The sequence below is a fragment of the Notolabrus celidotus genome, chromosome 6 (genome assembly GCF_009762535.1).
Source record: "Notolabrus celidotus isolate fNotCel1 chromosome 6, fNotCel1.pri, whole genome shotgun sequence".
Classification (NCBI taxonomy): domain Eukaryota; kingdom Metazoa; phylum Chordata; class Actinopteri; order Labriformes; family Labridae; genus Notolabrus; species Notolabrus celidotus.
Window position 1 is genome coordinate 24635504 of NC_048277.1, and position 20341 is coordinate 24655844.

Below are 20341 nucleotides of genomic sequence, written 5' to 3' on the forward strand. Positions count from 1 at the left end.
GTATTGACTACTTTCTTTGTTAAAAATTCTTTATTCATTGTGGTCTCCTTACAATCAACATTTCACATAGTCAGCCTCACTCCTAGACTGATCTACTAAGTAAGTAACATAAACAGCAATCACTGCATACTTGCCAATTCTTCAGCAACCTAGCATATTAACTACTTTCTATACAATTTGTCCATCCATTAGTTCCCAGACTGGAGGGGCTGGGCTGTGGGAGGTTGTTGGATAGGAGGGGAAAAAAAACTCCAAAGTAGTCAACAAAATCATGCATAGGAAGTTGTACACAAAATAGCTAAACCATTGTATGGCTGCATGTATAGCAACTGACATGATACATGAAGCTACCATTGCAAAAGGGAACATCTTGTTCAATTTTACTTCTCCATCTTTGAATTCAATGATATCCCCCACAAGGCCGATCACCATAGCAGCTCAGGTTTGAGTCTGGAGACCTTTGTTTCCATTCAACTCCTCTTTCCATCCTTACTACCTCTCCACTTTCTGTTCTCCAATTCCAATTTAAACCCAATAATGTCTTATGATTTACTCACAGCAGCACTCTCATTTAGATTTAAAAATAAAATACATTTTAGCTGCAACCTGGAGCTGGGAGCATCAGTATGGGATATTCCCCTTCATTGACTGAAGCTCAACACTAAACATTTGCACCCTTTCCTCTAGGCCAGGGGTTCCCAAACTTTTCAGCCCATGACCCCCAAAATATAGGTGCCATAGACATCCGACCCCCGCTGTTCCTCGAAGAGATTTAATGTAGTTTAATACTTAATTTAACTAGTCTGCAGAAAAGTAGCCACGTACATGCACATGTCGCTGTGTTTCCTGTGCTGTTATGAGTTAACCGCTGCTACTGATGCTTTTGTTAATTAACTGTAAACTAACCCTAACTCTAACCCTTACCTTAGGAGTCATCTAAAGAAAGGCAGAAAACTAATGAAAAAAAATAATTGCATGGTTTTATTTCTAAATCAATAACTTAAATATATATTTACAGTAAGGGCAATATACACTACAAGTCAAAAGTTTGGAAACACATTCTCATTCAAGGGTTTGTATTTATTTGAATTATTTGAAACACTGTAGATTAATACCAAATACATCAAAACCTTGAAAGAACATATATGGAATTATTTAATTAACAAAAAAGTTTCAAACAAACCAGAATATGTTATATATTTTAGATTCTGTAAAGTACCCCCCTTTCTCCTTCATGACAGCTTTGCACACTCTTGGTGTTCTCTCAGTCTGCTTCATGAAGTGGTGTCCTGAAATAGTTTCTTATTAACATGAGCTTTGTCAAGAGTTCATTTGTAGACTGACTTGCTTTCTTAATGTGTTTGAGACCATCAGTTGTGTTGTTCAGAGGTAGGGTTAGTACACAATGGATAGCCCTATTTGACTACTGTTGTAATCCAGATTATGGCAAAACCAGATTATTTCATAGTTTTGATGTCTTCAGTATTAATCTACAATGTCGAAAATAATTAAAATAAATAAAAATACATTGAATGAGAAGGTGTGTCCACACTTTTAAATGGCAGTGTATGAAATTTTAGAAAAAAAAAAAAATCTTACCCCCACTTTGGGCGTCTGTAAACTACTCACACTCCGAACAGATCAGGCCTTACAATCTAAGAACCACTGTTTAATTTATGTTCCTGTTGCTCAAGTCATTATTAGTTTCCAATCTTTGGATATGACATCAAGCATTTCCAGCATATGGTTTGAATATGTTGCTCGGAGCAGGCAGTGAACGCCTCTCAGATCGTGTCCGGGCGGAGGCAGGACAGAGAGAGCGGAGAGGGGAGGTGGAGGAGGAGGAGGAGGTGGAGGAAGAAGACTCAGTTCAACTCTCGGACTGGACTCAGAGCCGCGGGTAAGTTATACCTCTGATCGATAACTTTGTAACTGAAATGTTCTTGTTATAGAGGTTTAAATATCTCTACTTGGGCAGCTTGTGTGTCGTGGGTCAGTGGTGTAGGAAAAAGGGTCTGTTTGAACTTTTGTCCTACTTCACACATCTCCCCTTGATCTGTCAGCTTGTTTCTGCTACTTTCATTGAATGGGGTTTTCTGATATTACACGTGTGTTGTATACTTTTCGTGGCTGCAGACTATTTGTTTAAAGGTGTGTGGTTAACGGTGTGAGGTGAAGTGAAGTTCATGAAGTCAAACCGGATAAACGCAGATCCGCAGCTAGTCATCTCCACAGCCTGTAGGACGTGAATCACTGAGAGAGTCGAGCCTCAATTCAACCCTCCTGTTATGTTCATTTATTAGGGAGAGCAATAATTTTCCTGGGTCAACTTGACCCGGGGAATATTTAATGATCCAAAAGTGTCCGAACACAAAACAATCCCAGTAAACATTTTTAAATCTCATTATTAACTCCATTACTAACCATTCAAATTAATATTTAGTGCAATGGTGTTCTTTAATTCTCACAGATCATGGTTCAATGAGGATAACTCACTCGTTTTTTATGAAATCCATATTAAAACTTGTTTTGATGTACATTGAACAGCCCTTAATATAAATACAATAGTTCTACATGACTTAGATTTTTGTTTTTTTAATTTTACATTTTTAATTCTTTTTTTATGTAGTGATGTTGATAAATTAACACATGCTGTCCAGATTTTTATGCTGTATTTAGCTGGTTTGGAAGGCATATATTACCTAGTAGGGAAGGAACCTCTGAATACCACTAGCCTATCATCCACTGTGGCATTAGAAATGAGAAATAATACTTTTAACAATTTTTTAAAGATTTTTGAACTTTAAAATGGGTCAATTTGACCCACAACATAACAGGAGGGTTAACTAATAAAGCTGAAAATTTTGTAAAAAATGAAACCTGTTTGTTTGCGTAACTTTATCGTAGGAATCTAACCTTTTTTCGGTAACCACCCCTACTAACAAAGCACAGTTGATAAAGAAAGTTTTCATTAGTGTCGTTCAGCTATCATCTCAAGTGTTGATAGGCTATTAGACCTTTAACACTGAGTTGCCAGGTATCCTTTAAAATGCTGCTTTTGGTTTGTTGTTAAGATCTTTCTTTAACTTATATTATATTTGCTTTTCTTGATGAGGTTAAATCAAACACATTATACAAACTTTGGTGTCAGTTAGCAAACAACAGTTTAGCCTACTTTAAAATAGTCCATTCTCTTCAGACTTTTTGATGGGTTATAAAGTCAGTCCACTTTTTCCATTTTCCTTGGCAGGCAAGATTGTTGAAGTCTTAAATTGTGTGTAAAGTTCTCCATATCATGCAGTTTTTTCACAATGTCCAACCAGTTTCTCTAAATGGTGGGGTCCTCCTTACACCACTTTCTTGTTATAGCTTTCTTTGATGCCAGTAATCGTATTCCAACCAGGTACCTGTCTTTGCTTTGTAGATTTTCCAGATAAAGCACTTCACACGTCTTAGGAGGTTCATAACCTGAAATTGCTGTCATTCCTTTCCACACTTCATCCCAGTATTCAGTCATTTTCACACATTGTGTTGTTAACATCTTACATTTGGCATTAAATGGTCACTGATGAAAGCTTAATATAAAATAAATTAGTTTTAAATGGATTCAGAGGTCAAAGTGTCAATTTAAAGGAAGAACCTGATGAATGTAAGATGCCTTGTTGTCAAGCTGGAGGGGGATTTTCCATGACCTGGAACCTCGAGCTGCATCAGTCAGTCAACTATTTGAATCTTTGAAAGTTAGTTACCAAATTTAAAAGATTATTTTTATCCTTAAATCAGTTTTCCTACAAAAAAATGACAGAAAATACTTTTTTTCCAGCCTCTGAAATATGGATGTTTCATGCTTTATCATGTTTTATGTGACATTAAACTGAATTTCTTAAGGTTTTCACCAATAATGCAAGAAATTTGAAGACAACCTTTGGCTCTGAGAATGATTGACATTTTTTAATTGCATTTCTAAACCAAGCAATCAATTATGTGAAAAGGCTGCAGCTTCCTTTGTAATGATAGAATAATTGTTAGTTATCATCCTTCTGGCTCCTCAAATGTCGTCTTTTGAGTTTGCTTACATATCTTTATAGTTTCACTACATTTTTCAAAGACCATTACTTCATCAGTATAACAAAGCCTTGTTAGAAATAGTACCAGCATATCCTCTTTTAATTAAGCCTCCATCTGCTTTGTAATTAATAAGAGACTATACCCAATATGATGCACTTCAGATGATACTGTTTAATTTTCTGCACAGTCCCTGTAGTGTTCCACGAGTGTCATACAATGAAGTGGATGACGACACCTCGGAGACCTCGGTCGGCTGTAGTTGTCATGCAGTTGTCTCCGCTGTACAATAGTACTCTGTCATGAGCACACAGAAGGAGCTGTTTTCATTGCACAGCATTATCAGGCTCTTGTCAGTCTCCATTTATTCGCTCTTTTACTGAGTGCAGCTGTGTGACGAGCTGCATTGGTGTCTGTCATTGTGTCCCGGTGTGGCTCTAACCTCGCTCCTGTGTTGTGTAAACAGTAACCTCAGTTTGACAAACTCACCTTCCCTTACATCCCTTACACTTCCCTTTATTGTGTAACTTATTGTGTTTTTTTCCACTAGTTCATCTGTTAATTCAAGATGGAGTCACAGCGACTGATCGGCTCTCCTGATATCAGGATACAGCAAAACTACGTGCAGACACACAGCCCCAGAGGCAGCCAGGATGGCATGTTTGGAGTTAGGGTCCAGGTCCAAGGGATCAAAGGTCAACCCTTTGTGGTTCTGAACAGTTCTGACCAGGAGAACCACAGAGACATCTCTGTGATCACTCACCAAGTGGGGTACACCCCTGGTGTGGTGAGGAGGACTGTGGACTGTGCAACCTCCTCAGGGTTTCATTATCAGAAACATCCGGAAATCCTGCGGCCTTATGACCCTGAGTGTAATAACCTGAACTTAGTGATCCCTCCTAAAGGTTCAGACCCTCGACCCGGGAAGCCAAACACCAGCCTTCCTTCATCCCAGTCTCCCAAACCCAGGATCCCTTTGCCTGCTGAAAGCCCAGAGGGAGACCAGATGGAGGTGGCCCAGTATAAAGTGCCGCCTTCAAGTCGACAACTCCCTGCACGGTGCCCGAACACAGTGGACACAGACTCCATTATGTCTGTAGGGAAGCTAATAAGCCAGTTCAACAGCAGCCAGCGGAGAGGAAGAGGAGGCCCGAGGAACAGGTTAGACCCGGAGCAGTGTCGAAGATCACGCAGCGTGGATAGCAGCAGAACATCTGAATCCTCCTCCTCCTCGTGTTCCTCCAGCAGAGCCTCCTCTTTAAAGGGCGTCAGGGGGGAGACTCCAGGCGGGATATATCCTCCAGGGTCAGCCAGAGCTCGACTTCTCAGCGGGGAAGCTTCTCTGGGGAACAGGAGGGAGGAGAACAAACCAAACACACTGCTTGTGGGTCAAAATGGAAGAGAGACTCTACCTCCGCAGGCTGCAAAACTACTTCACAGAGCAGAGAAACCGTCCCTCTCCACGTCATGCAGTGACCAGACAGATGACTCTGATGAAAGAGATGCACAGGTGAAGAGATTTTTACCAGGACATAGTTGTTGTTTTTAAAGGTTGTATTTATTGCCCTATATTCCCTCAACAGGTGACTCCTGACCTTCTGAAAGGACAGCAAGAGGTCTCTGTGGACTCAGCTGAAGACACAACAAGACAAATGCTGTTCACTTATCTCCAGGACGGGTGAGGGCTGCTTGGATGAAGAGTTCTTTTGCTAGTTTGAAATGTTGTGTTTAGATGTCTTCCTGAGATTTAGACGAGAAGATTAATACCACTCTCATTTCTGTACCTAAAATATAAAGCTACAACCAACAGCTGGTTAGTTTAGCTTAGCATAAAAGCAAAGTAACTTTATTTGAAATGCACTTCCTTCCTGCTGCGACAAGTCAGATTGCTTTTAAATGAGTGAAGCCTTCATCAGTACAAGAATTAACAACGCAACTTAGTTTGATTAAGATATCAAAATAGATGTCACACTGGAAACAGCTAGCTTGACTCCATTTAGATGGTTACAAAATCTACCAACCTGCAAGTTGAAGGAGTAAAAAGGTGCATTTTGACCAAGAGTTCCGGGGTCTTTTAGCCCCCTGAACTACTTTCCCCCGGAACTAAAAGGTTCCTGTGCCCCCATATTTGTCAGTGTTTCGACTGCGAGCTGAAGTCCCGGGTAGATTGTGCAAATCAGGCCAGTGACGTATGGAGAAAAAAAATCATGTTAAATAATATTTTTAAATCTTAATAAAAAACTAAACTAGTATGCATTCCCAGGAACTCCCTCTGTGTTTCAACAACTGTGTAAACTCCACAAACACTGTTACGTTCAACTGAAAGTCCCAGGACCTTTGAAAGTACTACCCCCCAAGCAGGGGCTTTTCAGGGGGGAGATTATCTACCTCTGAACTAAATTTAGACCCTGGGTCCTCTGGTGGAAACGCACATAGTTCAGGGTTAAAGTCCCTAGTTCAGGGTGGAGTTCTTTCGGTCGAAAAACGCCTAAATGTCTACCACATTATATCTTCTTTGTTTCAATTAAGTGTGGCATTGAAATTTTTGTTTTATACCAGTCAGAGTCTTGGGGCCAAAACAACAACAACATTTTATCTAGTGTTATGTGTATATGTTAGCTTTGGAGGTACTTTCATTCAGATTGTATTCGACTTTAACCAAAGCAAGCTAGCTATTTTTATCTGCTTCCAGTTTTGCTAAGCTGAGCTAAGCTAAGCTAATTCTGCTACCAGCTGTAACTTTATATTTGCTGTAAATGTATGGGATTGGTGTCCATCTTGTTAAAAATGAAAAAGCATATATCCCAAATATCTACAACATAAGAATAGGGTTGCAAAGGTGTGAAAAATTTCCGGTTAGTTTCCATGGGAAGTTAAGCTGGGGAATTTTGGAATTATTCCAAATTGGAAACTTTCCATGGGAATTATTGGAATTTATGGGAATTAAGGGTAATTTAATTGAAAGGTATCATATCAAAGCATAAATATTTGTTTTGCTATAAGCAGACATCCAACCTAAATAGAAATCATCTGTGCATGTGATGGAGGAATGCACAGTACATGTAGGGGGCATGGTCTCAATAGCCCTGCAGTAAGCAGTGCGCTGTGTGCATGTGATTGAGGAATAGCATAGATATCAACTGTACTTGCATGAAATCTGGTTGTTTTAATCAGGATTATGCTAAAATATATTTTCCCCAACTATATTTAAGTTCCCTAGTAAGAGCCAACCTTCAATTTAGTAAATTCCTGGTTTATCCTGTTTATTCCCATGGTAAGTTTCCAACTTTGAAAATTCCCTTCATTTTTCAACCCTACATAAGAATAGCTCAATATATAAGTTTGTTTTTACACTTTCACCTATAGATCCAGTTTAAACACTCTTTTCTTCAACACTCTTGATCTAGTTTTCCTTCACAGCCACTTTAGGTGATTAGCCTGTGTTTGTGATCATGTAGTGTGGTCAGATAAGGGGGTGCTGCTCCTCCAGCTGTGTGTGCTCACGCTGCACTCAGGAATGCAGGGCATGTTCTCGTTTCCACTGATAAAATAACTTCTTCTCTAACACTGAACGTTTTTAAGATCCTTGAGCACGTTCTAAAATATGTGCTGACGCAGAGCGATAATTTCCTGCATTCCTGGTCCATTTCAGTGGAGCAAACAAAATTTGCTCCACTGAAATGTTGTGCAATTTTGTTAAAAAACTGACAACATTTTACTTTTTTATAATAATGGCATTTGTGACATATTTGTGTTGCTTCTCAGGACGACTGATGATGACTCCACCACTCAGAAGAAAGTCAACCTGCTGCTTGAAAGGGTCAACAAGCTCAAGTGGAAGGCCGCTCAAAATGTGGAGGAGGAGGAGAAGGTGTGTTATGATGAAATATTTGCCAGTGTTGATCCCTTTTCGATATGACTACACATGTTCTTCCTACCCCAACGCAGATAACGTGTTGTTTTTCCTCTCCTTTCTCTAACATCTAGGACTCTTTGGCAGGGGTAAAGCTTTTGCAAGAGAAACAGGCCGCACTGGAGAGAGAGGTGTCCGAGTTAAAGCAAAAACTGGAAACAGAGATTAAGGTTAAGTACCATTTCATCCTGCTGCTTCTCCTCTCCAACTCTCACATCCTGTTCATGCAAGTGACGATGTTCCTTTCTGTTGTTGTTTGCAGAATGAGAAGACTCTAGCCATAGCTTGTGAAAAAGCAAGGACAGAGAAGAAGAAACTTCAGGAGGAGCTGGTCAAAAGTCAGGAAGAGTTTCGCAGACTCAGGGACAGACTGACCGAGGTGGAGACAGCACTTCAGTCCACCAAACAGGAGTGAGGATCTTGATTCCATTGTCAGTTTATACGTGTCCAGTGAAAATGGTGCTGTGAAAAGATTTTAAATTCTTTACAAGCTTAAAGAGGGCTGCAGAGGAAAAAAAAGTGCATCATTAAATTAAAACCTCAGAAATGTGCTCAAAAAAAGGGGAAAAAAAGATAAATCAAATCACTCATGCAGCTTTTTTACTTGTTAAACTGATGCATAAAAGTCTGTATCTCTTGCAAATATGTTAGCTCTAATGTTCTTGTCTCTTTTTGGCTAAATTTGTACTTTTTTCTCTTTTCTAACCTTTAGTTGAAGCCTAGCGAGGCTGGGTGAAATTCATTCACATAGTAGCAACATCTTGCTGAATAGCTTAACATCATGGCAAATACAGTTTTTCCCTGCCAATGGCCAAGAGTTAGATGAGAGGGTTGATCCCACTTTTACATCTGAACTGGACGTTAGAACAATAAGTCAATTAGCCTAGCTAAAAATAAAGTCTGAAAACAAAAAGGAAATTGTTAGCCTGTTAGCTACAGTTACTTGGCCTCTGTTAATGCACACAGCCCCTCTGAAATACTCAAATACTAAACATAATACTACACTTGTTTCCTTGTTAAAGTTAGCTGTATAGTTTCTCACCAAAATTTTCACTTTTCCTTCGTTTTCTAACCATTAAGGTGAATACTAGCTAGGTTTCGATAAATGGTCATTTAGTGTGATAGCATCCTCTGGTTTAAGATTTAGCCCAACATTTTGGTAAATGTGCTTTTTTGTTTTGTTGCAAAGAGTCAGATGAAAAGTTCAATCCCACTTTTATGTCCCTTCTGTTAACATGAGGCAGAGCAATCAGCCAGTTGGCTTAAGACAGATACTGGGAGCAGCTAGCATATTAGCTTAACACTGGCTAGCAATTTTTTAGGCTTCTGGAAGTCACTACACCTGGACAGTAAATAATCATTACTACACTGTTTTGTCTGTATCATACAGAAGAAGATTAGGGCCACTGAAAAAAAAATAATAAGGTCCAATTTTTTAATTATTATTATTATTATGAGAAAAAAGTCAGAATCCTGAAATTAAAGTCGGAATTCTGAGAGTAAAGTCAGAATTCTGAGATTAAAGTCAAGATTCTGAGATTAGAGTCAATATTCTGAATTCTTACTTTTTTCTCAGAACTCTGACTTTTTTCTCAGAATGTTAATAATAAAAAAAAATTGACCTTCATTTTATTTAATTTTTTTGCAATGGCCCTTATCCTCTTTCGTAGTATGAGTCAAATTAAATTTAAACTGTAAATTAATTAATATAGTTTCAAGTTTCTGGACTTTGTTACTGTTTGACAGGGCAAAGCTGTCCAGCCATTATGCCAGGCTTAGCTAAAAGCTGCTGGCTGTAGCTGTATATTTATGGTATAGCATGAAGTCTTGTTTTTAATCTTTAAATCTAACTTTTCCCACAAACAGCACAGAGTTTTCTAAAACTTTCCCTCATAATGCAAGTCAAAGACTATCAAAGAAGTTACATGTTCCATCGAAGATCTAATGAAGCTGTTTTTAAATGCAGAACTTACAGAGTAACTATATCCTAACAAGGCTTTAGTTCAATGCTATGTTACTCTTCCTTTTACTTAGCTCCCCTCATACTCTTAGGTCAGTGAAGTGAACTGTGATGATCCGATGAAGGTCATTTGACCGAAAGAAGAGTCAGATTCCATTTGGATTAAGTGTGCAGATGCCTTCTTGTTATCTACTCCATTCAAGAACCTTTCTGAATACTTAAGAGGAAGGCTGGCAAACTTTTTTCTTGATGTGAAAAATGGAAAACAATTTTATCTGTCTTTGACTGAAATGTTTGCATGTCGTCAGACTGACTCAGATGAAGGGAGAGAGGGAGAGAGCTAGGACGGAGATGAAAGACCTTCAGCAGCAACTCTCTGAGATGCACGATGAGCTGGACCATGCCACGAAGGCTGAGGTGATAAACACAGAGAAAGAAGTCCTTCTGAAGGTAAATGAAACCACATGAGCAAGAAAAACTTCACAAATCAACTGCAGCTGGACGACTCCTTTACAGGACTCGAGGTAGTGATGGTGTGTTTTGTTTTATGTCTGTTAGGACATGGCACAGCTGCGTGCAGACTTTCAGGTGATGCTGCAGTTGAAGGAGGAACAGGAGGAGGTTTTGCACCACAGGGAGAGGGAGCTAAGTGCCCTGAAGGGGGCGCTCAAAGAGGAAGTGGAGACTCATGATAGCTACATGGCTGCTCTGAAAGAGGAATATGAAAATGAGATTGAAAAACTGCTCGGGGATTTAGAGCACGCTAAAGAGGTAATGGATGAGACATTTCTACTCTTCCTTTTATTAAAAAAGATGGTTTTATTTCACCTTTCATATTCACCTCTAACTATTCCATCCTGAACCCAAGAGCAATGCTCTGCTGGGCCAGAAGAAGGTGGAAGTAGAGGAGGAGAGGGGTGCAGCTAAGGTGCAGCTGAAGGGGCTGAGCCAGGAGAGGGATCAGCTGAGAGGAAAGGTGCAGGAGCAGAGTAACAAGGTGGATCAGCTGAGTATTGCAATCCATGAGTGTAAAACCACGGAGAGGCTGCTGGAGCAGAGAGCAAAGCAGCTGGAGGTGAGAAACACGGATAAAAAAATCCTACATTGTTCTCCCAGTGTGATTTCCTCTACAACTTTTTATGTACACTCATGTTTCCCTTGTTCCCAAGAGGGAGAAGCAGCAGCTGGAGGAGTCGCTGAGAGATGTGAGGAGGAATGAGGAGGAGATGTGTCAGTCCAACCAGTCACTGCTCTCTCGCTTGGAGGACGTGCAGGTAAAGGTTCAATTTTTTTTGTTCTGAGAGAAACAGCTTGAAGGTGTTGTGGTTGAGGCCTTAGATATATGCAACATCTTTGCATACTGTGGTATGCAACGATGTTGCAGATGCCTTCCCATCTTTTTTTTTTTTTTTTTTTTTTTTAAGTTATATTTTTGGGCTTTTTCGCCTTTATTTGATAGGACAGCTGGAAAGAGACAGGAAATGTGGGAAGTAGAGAGCAGGGGAAGACATGCAGGAAATGGTCACAGCCAGGAATCGAACCGGCGACCCCTGCAACGAGGACTGCAGCCTCTGTATGTGGGGCACTTAGACCGCTAGGCCACCAGCGCGCCCTTCCCATCTTTTTGGATGTGCTTTGTAACTGTCTTTACTTTCTTTTGTTTTCCTTTTTTCCAGGGTAAGCTAACAAAGCTAAATCATGAGCACAGGGACCTAAAGGAGAAACTGAAGGAGGAGAGGAAACAAGCAGAGGAGCTGTGGAAAACAAAAACTGAGCTGGAGGATGAGAGGAGGCTGCAGGACCGGACTGTGGAGCAGCTACAGAGGAAGGTGGGGGGTTGTATCTAGACAATTTATGTGAAAAATCTGCATGTGTCAGCAAAATGGACTGAATGTGTGTGATATTAACTCTGAAGCTACATGACTGAAACAAAAACAGCTGGTTCATATCACGTTGTTTTTCAAACTGATCAGGTATGTAATATTCTACATCTCACACTCACGGTTGTTCCCTTTATCTCACTCTTTATCTCCATGCTCAGATGAATGGCATCATGGAGGAGTGCGAGGCGTCAACAGATGTGCTTCAGAACCAGGTCGATGAGGCCAGAGAGAAGAGTCAGAAGGAGTTGGACGAGCTGCGGAGACAGCTGCAGGAAAAGGGAGCAGAGCTGGAGAAAACCCGACAGGCAGCCAAAAATCTGCAGGAAGAGGTGTGGTGCTCATTGTCCCTCTGATTCATTGCTGTGTGGATTCAAATGTCTTACTCACCAATAAAAACATCGACTCTAGCATGGAAAAGAAAAGCAGTCCTTTGTTATGATGTTTCTCTTCTGACCAAGAGCTAACAAGATCTTGTGGTTAGTTTTTTTAGGACACAAGATTGAACAGAAACATGAAAAGTTGTAGCACGATTGAATAGTTCTGTGTGATGAATTAACCATTTCATTATGACAGGCGTTAAATGTTACACCTTATCTGACAGTGTGTTTACGCTGCGCTCTGTTCTGTGTCCAGCTGCTTCCTCTGGAGGAGGATTTGCGGGGCTGTCTCAGGGAGCTGCAGGAGGCCCAGCTCAGGGGCCGGCAGCTGGAGCGGAGGGTCGAGGAGCTGGAGGAGAGGAACACAGTCACGGTGGGGGAGCGGGAGCGGCAGGTCAAGCTGATGGAGGTAAACAACAACTTTGGGGAAACCATAACTTTGGAGGCAGAATGTTTCAGACTTGAGAAAACTCTCTGCACAGACAACGCAGTAAAACCCTCCTGTTTCCTAGACTTGGTAAACCAACTATTCAGAATGACCTTTCATGTCTAAAACTAGTCCAGGGAAGACAGACATGCATTCAAACGTTGTAAACAATGTTGAAAATAATTGATATTTTCATCAACATAAATGATACTTAATTGTTGCTTTTGGCACTAATGAGAAACAAAAAGAAGTCAAAGCACCAGAATACAGCTCTATAATGTCCACTTTTCATTTTAACAGGACTGTTTTCTGACTACCTAATGCCTTCCTTGAGGCTGAGTGTGTATTAGTGCAGATTATTGTTACTTAGTATCAACAAAACACTCATAAAGCTTTCATTTTCAATATAAAAGCTGTGACAGTTGTTGTTTTCAGGCAGGGTTTTGACCAAGCGGCAACCTCCGGTTTCAAACTGTTACCTCCATGCGGAAGTGTTATAAACTGCAGTTCATCGAGAATCCGCTTGAGGCTGGCTGCAGAAACACCGGAAACCACATAGACGCCAATTGAAAAAGAGACGATCTTTGCAGCATTAATAAACATGTTTACAGCCTGGTTCAAAAAACGGCTTGGCCCTACGTAGCTAATCTCTCTATCGGCACCATAGACTGTATAAAATATGGACGTAGTATCTGTGACGTCACCCATCTGTTCCTGAGCACTGTTTTGAAGCCAATCGACGGAGACATATTGGAAATGCGGAACTCAACTCGGCAGAGTGTGACGTAAAGGGGCAGAGTTTGAGCCTCAAAGCCAACGGCTATGTGTTCCCGACCGGGAGTCAAGTCAGTCATGTCCTTATTTGGGCAAACACTCATAATCTTAATATCTTCTGAACCATCATGTTAGAAATAAATTCACCCCCCGTACAGTGTGTGCCGAAAGAGAAATTAGCTACGATGAGCCAAGCCGTTTTTTGAACCAGGCTGTAAACATGTTTATTAATGCTGCAAGGATCGTCTTTTTTGAATTGGGGTCTATGTGGTTTCCGGTGTTTCTGCAGCCAGCCCCAAGCGGATTCTCGATGAACTGCAGTTTATAACACTTCGACGTGGGCTTCATAGTTTTAGACTGGAGGTTGCCGCTTGATCGGCACACGCTGTACGGGGGGTGAATTATTTTCTAACGCAACGGTTCAGAAGATATTAAGATTACGAGTTTTTGCCCAAATAGGACATGACTGACTTGACTCCCAGACAGGAACACATGACTGTTGGCTAGGAAGCTTAAACTCCGCCCCTTTACGGCACACTCTGCCTGGTTGAGTTCCGCATTTCCAATATGGCTGCTGCCGTCGATTGGCTTTAAAACAGCGCTCAAGAACAGATGGGTGACATCACGGATATGACGTCCATATTTTATACAGTCTATGGTTTTGACAGCTTAAAACATAGAAATCCTCCTAAAGTGGAGTCAAAAGGTCTTAAGATGTCAACATCGGTTAACAATGGCCTGAAAGTAACAGCAGTTGATAACTGATGACCTCCCAATCAAAAGCAGCCCTCCGTCTTATCAAAGCTCACAGTCAAACACACTTCAGGTTATCATGTTATGAAGTGTTTATCTTCTCATGGTGCCTGTATTTGCACTCTCTCGTTTCTGTCAGCTATGAGGGTGCTGAAAAGAGCCAACAACATCTCCCAGCTCAGCACTGTTTGTCTTTCTGATGACAAAACATCACACAGTGATACCAGTGTGCTCACTGTTGACACTGCGAATGGACCGAGGAAGCTCCTGTTTACTGTACAAAGTTATCAGACCAGTCTGGGTGTTCTCAGGAGGCTCCTTTCACTGTCTTCTGTCATCCAGCGTAGAATTTTCACATTCATCGAACAATGCACGACATCTTTATTTATAACTGATGATCATGTTTGTTGTGCTATCACTCCTGTTTAGTCTGTTTTTAAACATCAGTGGAAACATCATTCTTGCCCTCTTTACTGATAAACTTGATGGTAGTATGACACATTTTCCTGTGCTCTCTTCTCTCAGGGTCGTATGGGTCAGCTGGAAGAGGATCTTAATGATGAACGAAGCAGCGCTGACCGCCTAATGGAGCGTTTAGACAAAACCAAAGAGCAGGCAGGTTTTCAGTCCTCACTGTGTTTGCTTTTATTTTGAAACACAAAGCTCTTTTTCTACTCTTCAACGTTCACACTGTCAGAGTTATGCCCTGTCTTAAGTCTGAAGCACCCAGCCCTACATCTGTTTTCATTATAAACACATCTTAGCCTGAGTACTCAGATTTCCCATCAGACACTGAAAGCTGCTGATCGGTGTTTCCCAGCCCGGCTGTGAAACAAGCTTTGTTTTAGTTTCTCCACTATGAGCCCTGAAATACCACTGAACCGCTCCGACTTCATATACGTTTCTCCATGTCTGATGCCGGCACTGGAGCCTCACATCCTCAGTGCATAAAGTAGGCCACCATTCATGGGAGCAAAGCAGTGCAGACTAATTGACACAAAACACTGTTTTCGTTGCAGCGCAAAGACAAAAAAAAAACAGAAATCTATTGTGAGCAGCTATTCACACTCCCTGCACTGGGCCTCTGGATGTTATTAGAGAGCTGAGAGCCTTTAGATCTGATGTCGCTGCTCAGACCAGACCGCATTTCCTCTCAGTTAAGAAAGTAAGCTGAAAACTTTTCATTAAATCTGAAAGTCATTGTCAACAGGCCATTCTCTTTTTAATAAGACACTGCTGTGTTTTCAGTCAATATGGGAGGTAGCACAAATGAAGTATAAGCCCATATTTATCTTTAACGATGGAAAATGTCAATAACAAATTAGTTCTTCAGTTCCCACGTGGCTTAACCTGGGCAGCTCAGAGCTCCTGTGACTATTTTTTAGCTGGTTATGAAACAGACTGAAATAAAGAGTGATGCCTCTTTGTGACCTATCAAAACAAACAAAACCATAAGAGACATCACTGATAACTATGTTATAGTCATTTTTAATGCCTGTAACACTGCCAAAGGGTGTCAGACCAAGTTACAGCACACTGCAACAACAGACCCTGTTTTTTTTTTTACTTTTGATAGATTTAACTGTAAATTTACAATTAGAATTCAGAAAACTCTACTCACATATGTGGGGCAGCCGTGGCTCAGTGGAAGAGTCGGTTGTCTCTCAATCGGATGGTCGGGGGTTTGATCCCAGGTCCCTCTGTCCACATGTCAAGACACTTAACCCGAAACTGCCCCCAGCGGCTGTGCCTTCAGTGTATGAATGTGAGTGGTTAGAAGACCAGAGAAAGCCCTTTATAAACATAGTCCAGTCCTTCTACCATGTGCAGCAAAATCAGCAAAAAGATTAGGGGTACCACTTTGTCCACAGGGGGTGCCAAAATAAGCCTTAAGTCCCTTACTAACCCGAACCCTTCCTTCAAAAACATGGGCTTTATATATGTTATGACCAAGCGGCAACCTCCGGTCTAAAAATATGAGTCCAATGCGGAAGTGCTAAAAACTGCAGTTCATCAAGGATCCGCTTGAGGCTGGCTCCGGAAGTACCGGAAGTCACATACACACCAATTTAAAAAAGACGATCTTAACAGTAGAAATAAACATGTTTGCAGCCTGGTACAAAAGACGAGTGTAGCCTGGATAGCTCATTTCTCGATGGGCACAAACTGAAAGGGGGTGAATTTTTTTTCTAAGGAGGCAATTTCGAAGATATTGAGATTACGAGTCTTCCAATGAGAGGCACATCTGACTGGCGGGAACACTGTAGCTGTTGGCTAGCAGGCTCAAACTCCGCCTCTTTACGTCACACTGGCTCAACAGCAGCAATATGGTTGCCGCCGACGATTGGCCTCAAAAAAAGTTCTTCAAAAACAGATGGGTGACGTCACGGATACTACATTCATATTTCATAGAGTCTATGGTTATGAGCAACTGCTAGTTGACTGTGTTGAAGAATTACTGCATAAAGTTTTTTCCAATTTATTTCATTGTAACTCATTTTTAATTGTAGAGGAACCGCAGAGATGAATTCAATGTGCTTTAAAACATTTTTATATTTAACCAAAAATATATTTAAAAAAAAGTTTGAAAATGCAAAATATTCACACTACCTTCATCGTACTTAAACATACCCTTCCATGGAGGCTGCTATCTTTCAGAGCCATGTTTCTACTGTTGCACAGAATGGACAAACTAGCCCAGGCCATGTTTAGTGGGTGACCGCCGAAAATGCAGCAGTTGGAAAACGAAGAAGAGAATGGTTGTTGTTGTGCGCAAACATATTTGTACTGATAGATGTTTATAATCACATTTTATTCAACATTTAATAACTGCAGTAAAACAAACAGAGGCAAGCAAATTAATACATGTATGCAAAGTGTATACAAGAGAGTAAACCAAACGAAAAAACTAAATATAATAAATAATAATAATAATAATACAGAAACAAAAAATAAAAAATATATCAATAGTAACAACAAAGAAGGACATCGTGTTATCAGTCATCAACATGTTCTTCCTAGATCTCTAGTGAGCATATATAATCATCCTGCCATGACACTTTAGTTCAGCTAAATAGATTGCATTCTTTGAAAGTGAGAGATGAGAGACTGCCAACATCTGTAAAATGTATCTCTGATAGATGTTTTTGATGGTAAAAGCGCCCCACATACAGAGGCTATAGTCCTCGTCACAGAGGTTGCCGGTTCGACTCCCGACTGCTACCATTTACTGCATGTCTTCCCCCCTCTCTTCTCCCTACATTTCCTGTCTCTCTTCAGCTGCCCTGCCGTAAAGGCAAAAAGCCCCAAAAATATTTAAAAATAAATAAAAATAAAAAATAAAACAGGACAAATGGAGGATCAGAATTTGCATGCACTCAAGAGTTTCTTGTCCTCAGAGGCCACTGTGAACTCTGAAATTTAAAGGGGAGAGTAAGGGAGTGTTTTAATCTAGAATCTGACTTCTAGATTTCACAAAACATCCCCATTTCTACACGCTGTACCTTTAACAGGACAAAACATTTGGTTTTAAGTTTTGGTTTAGTTTTTCACACTGAGATAAAAGGTTTGACTATATACCATCTTTTATAGACAGTAAGTAGCAACAACAGCTGTTAGAAAAGTGTAAAGAAGAAGTGTCTGACTGAATCACATTGAAATGGATGAGTGAGGTAGATTTTCTCAAGTAGTATTAATACACAGTACTTGAGTAAATGCACTTTGTGACTTTCTGCCACTGCTGCCTGTTTTAAACTGTGACTCCCTGTCCTCCTATTGTGTGTAACAGATGGATCAAATAAGGAACGAGCTGATGCAGGAGAGAGCCACCAGGCAGGACCTGGAGTGTGACAAGACAAGCCTGGAGAGACAGGTGCTGACCCTTAAGACAGGTTTCAGACCTTGGTACTCTGAGACCGCATCATTAAAGATGTGCTTTGTAGCATCGCTAGTATTCACAAAAACGCCCCAGAGTCCTTTTAGGTTATTATTAATGACATTTCTCTGTTTCATTTCCTGTGTCAGAATAAAGACCTGAGGGGCCGAGTGACTCATCTGGAAGGATCAACGAGGACCAACCAGGATTCACTCGTCTCTAAGCTGAACAGCCGCATCCAGGAACTGGAGGATCGACTGCAAGGTGAAGAGAGGTGAGCTGTACGAAGAAAACAGATAAACAGAGTTTGTGTTTCCCAGTGCAGGATAACACTGTGAACATACTCTGGACTGCAGTTCCATCAGATAGTTCATGGTATCTGTGTAGCAGTGAACCCCCTCGTATCACTTTCCCTGTGGTTGTAAGAGCGAGAGTATCTCTGGTCAGAAACACACCGGCCAGGTGTTGAGTTACAGGAAGCTTGCAGTAGTGGAGTGATCTCTTGGTGCTTTGTCACCCTCAGAGACAACAACAACCTGCAACAAGCCAACCGCAGGCTGGAGCGCAAAGTGAAGGAGATGAAGATGCAGTCGGACGAGGAGCACGTCAACCTGCAGAGCCAGAGAGACCAGGTGGACACATCTTAAGTTCTTATGTAGTAGTCCAGGCAGCAGTGTTGACTCATGATTCAATTTGTCACTTTTTGTGAACTCTACAGCTGACTCAGAGGCTGAAGACGGCGAAGAGGCAGATGGACGAGGCGGAGGAGGAGATCGAGCGTCTGGAACACGCAAAGAAGAAGCTGCAGAGAGAACTGGACGAGCAGATCGAGGCCAACGAGCAGTTTCACGGCCAACTGAGCGCATTGAGGAGCGAGTTGAGGTTAACCACTCACCTTCTGCCACTGAGTTTCTCCTACTTCATGCATCACATTAAGTCTTGTAACCCTTTTTTTCTGCATTAACAGGCGGAAGAGGAAATCCCCTCCTCTCATTAAGACTATGGAGGACAATGTGAAGGAAGAGGATGACTTTGGATCCGACTGATTGATTGAAACAAAACACTCCAAAAGTCTTTCCTGGACTCACTCTGAAGAATCCTTGATGTCATAACTCAACATAATCTCATTAACAGCTCAGGTGTGATCTCATTATGTTGTGAAAGCTTGGCAGCTTGTCAATGCTGACCTCTTGTGGCAATATGTGTGTCTACACTATGTGACAAACTGATTCTTGACAATGCAACAGCCCCACTGGCTTATTTACCTGTACTGAAACTGTTCTTTTCCTGTTCCTTAAGTTATTTCCCTGCGGTGTGAGTTAATATGGTGCAAACTGCAAATCTTTAACTAATGAATAAATGAATTAAAAACACATTTCCAACACTCAGTCATTTTTAAACACACAGTTTTTTTCGATTGCTTAAACACGATTTTGAAAACAGGGCCCATTCTGTCAAAACACTACACACAGTTCATACAACTACACACACAAGTAGCAGAACACCTCAGATCCTTTGCAAAATGAAACACTCTTGGAAAAACTATACACTAATTTATCAAAACCATATTTTGTTACCATATGAAACACACGTTTCATATTACTTAATTCCGTTTGAACCAGTTACACATTGCTGCTGCTAACCTAAAACACTTTTGCAATTCTGCTTCTCAGTGATAAGAGTACTGTCAGTGAAGTACACAGTGAAAGTGCAAATATACAATAAATTAACCAAACTACACAAGAGCAACGCTGCAGACTGATGAACATATCATTTATTGTTCTCTATATAATCAAATCAGTCACCATGTCAACATGGAGAATCACACCAAAACATGTCCCAGTTTTCATGCTACTGCAGTAGTGTGCATACCATTGTAAGCTCAGCAAATATCAGACAAACATAAAATAGTTGAAGACAGGTGAACTCACCTACTGCATTTTTATAGTGCTTAAAACTGATTGGTGTGTCTACAATTAAGCCATCATGTGTTTGCGCACCTGATGGCTATTGTTTAACCAATAGGCTCATATGTGTGGTAATGTGACAGTCAGTGCTTTGGAATTGCAAGGAAGTGACATCATGATATACTTCTGTGTCTAATGTATACAAGTGTGTTCAGTGTTTTGCAAAAAGTGTGAGGCTGACATTGTGTGTATAGTGGTGCAGATCTGGGCGGAAGTTTTTCTCCTTGAGTGTAAGGTTTTGATAATTGTGTAACACTTTTGATTTTAGTGTTTATTCAGTTGTAAAAAACTGTAAAAAAAAAAAAAAACAGAGCATCTGTGACGACACACAGAGAAAATACAGAGTTG

At 40.8% G+C, this 20341-nt stretch overlaps 1 protein-coding gene across 2 annotated transcripts; it reads left to right on the forward strand.

Annotated features, from left to right (window-relative positions):
* The first annotated feature begins 1803 nt into the window (after positions 1 to 1803).
* LOC117814932 (cingulin-like protein 1) lies at positions 1804 to 19401 on the forward strand. Of its 2 annotated transcripts, none has more exons than XM_034686518.1 (19): positions 1804 to 1900; positions 4616 to 5575; positions 5649 to 5743; positions 7831 to 7936; positions 8053 to 8148; positions 8241 to 8389; positions 10247 to 10388; positions 10497 to 10709; positions 10807 to 11013; positions 11108 to 11212; positions 11615 to 11767; positions 11980 to 12150; positions 12455 to 12607; positions 14678 to 14767; positions 17940 to 18023; positions 18176 to 18300; positions 18550 to 18658; positions 18745 to 18908; positions 18994 to 19401. In XM_034686518.1, the coding sequence occupies exons 2-19, from the start codon at positions 4634 to 4636 to the stop codon at positions 19070 to 19072; spliced, it is 3183 nt and encodes a 1060-aa protein (XP_034542409.1). In that variant the 5' UTR covers positions 1804 to 1900; positions 4616 to 4633; the 3' UTR covers positions 19073 to 19401. The 2 variants fall into 2 exon arrangements, with proteins under 2 accessions (XP_034542409.1, XP_034542410.1); XM_034686519.1 differs by having other exon boundaries at positions 1813 to 1900; positions 5676 to 5743.
* The last annotated feature ends 940 nt before the right edge of the window (positions 19402 to 20341 follow it).

Bases quoted from the DNA above. Each gene is read 5' to 3' on its own strand.
- LOC117814932 (XM_034686518.1), top strand. From the start codon at position 4,634: ATGGAGTCACAGCGACTGATCGGCTCTCCTGATATCAGGATACAGCAA. The intron at 11,014-11,107 runs GTGAGAAACACG...CTTGTTCCCAAG, and splicing joins AGAGAGCAAAGCAGCTGGAG to AGGGAGAAGCAGCAGCTGGA. The intron at 11,213-11,614 runs GTAAAGGTTCAA...CCTTTTTTCCAG, and splicing joins CTCGCTTGGAGGACGTGCAG to GGTAAGCTAACAAAGCTAAA.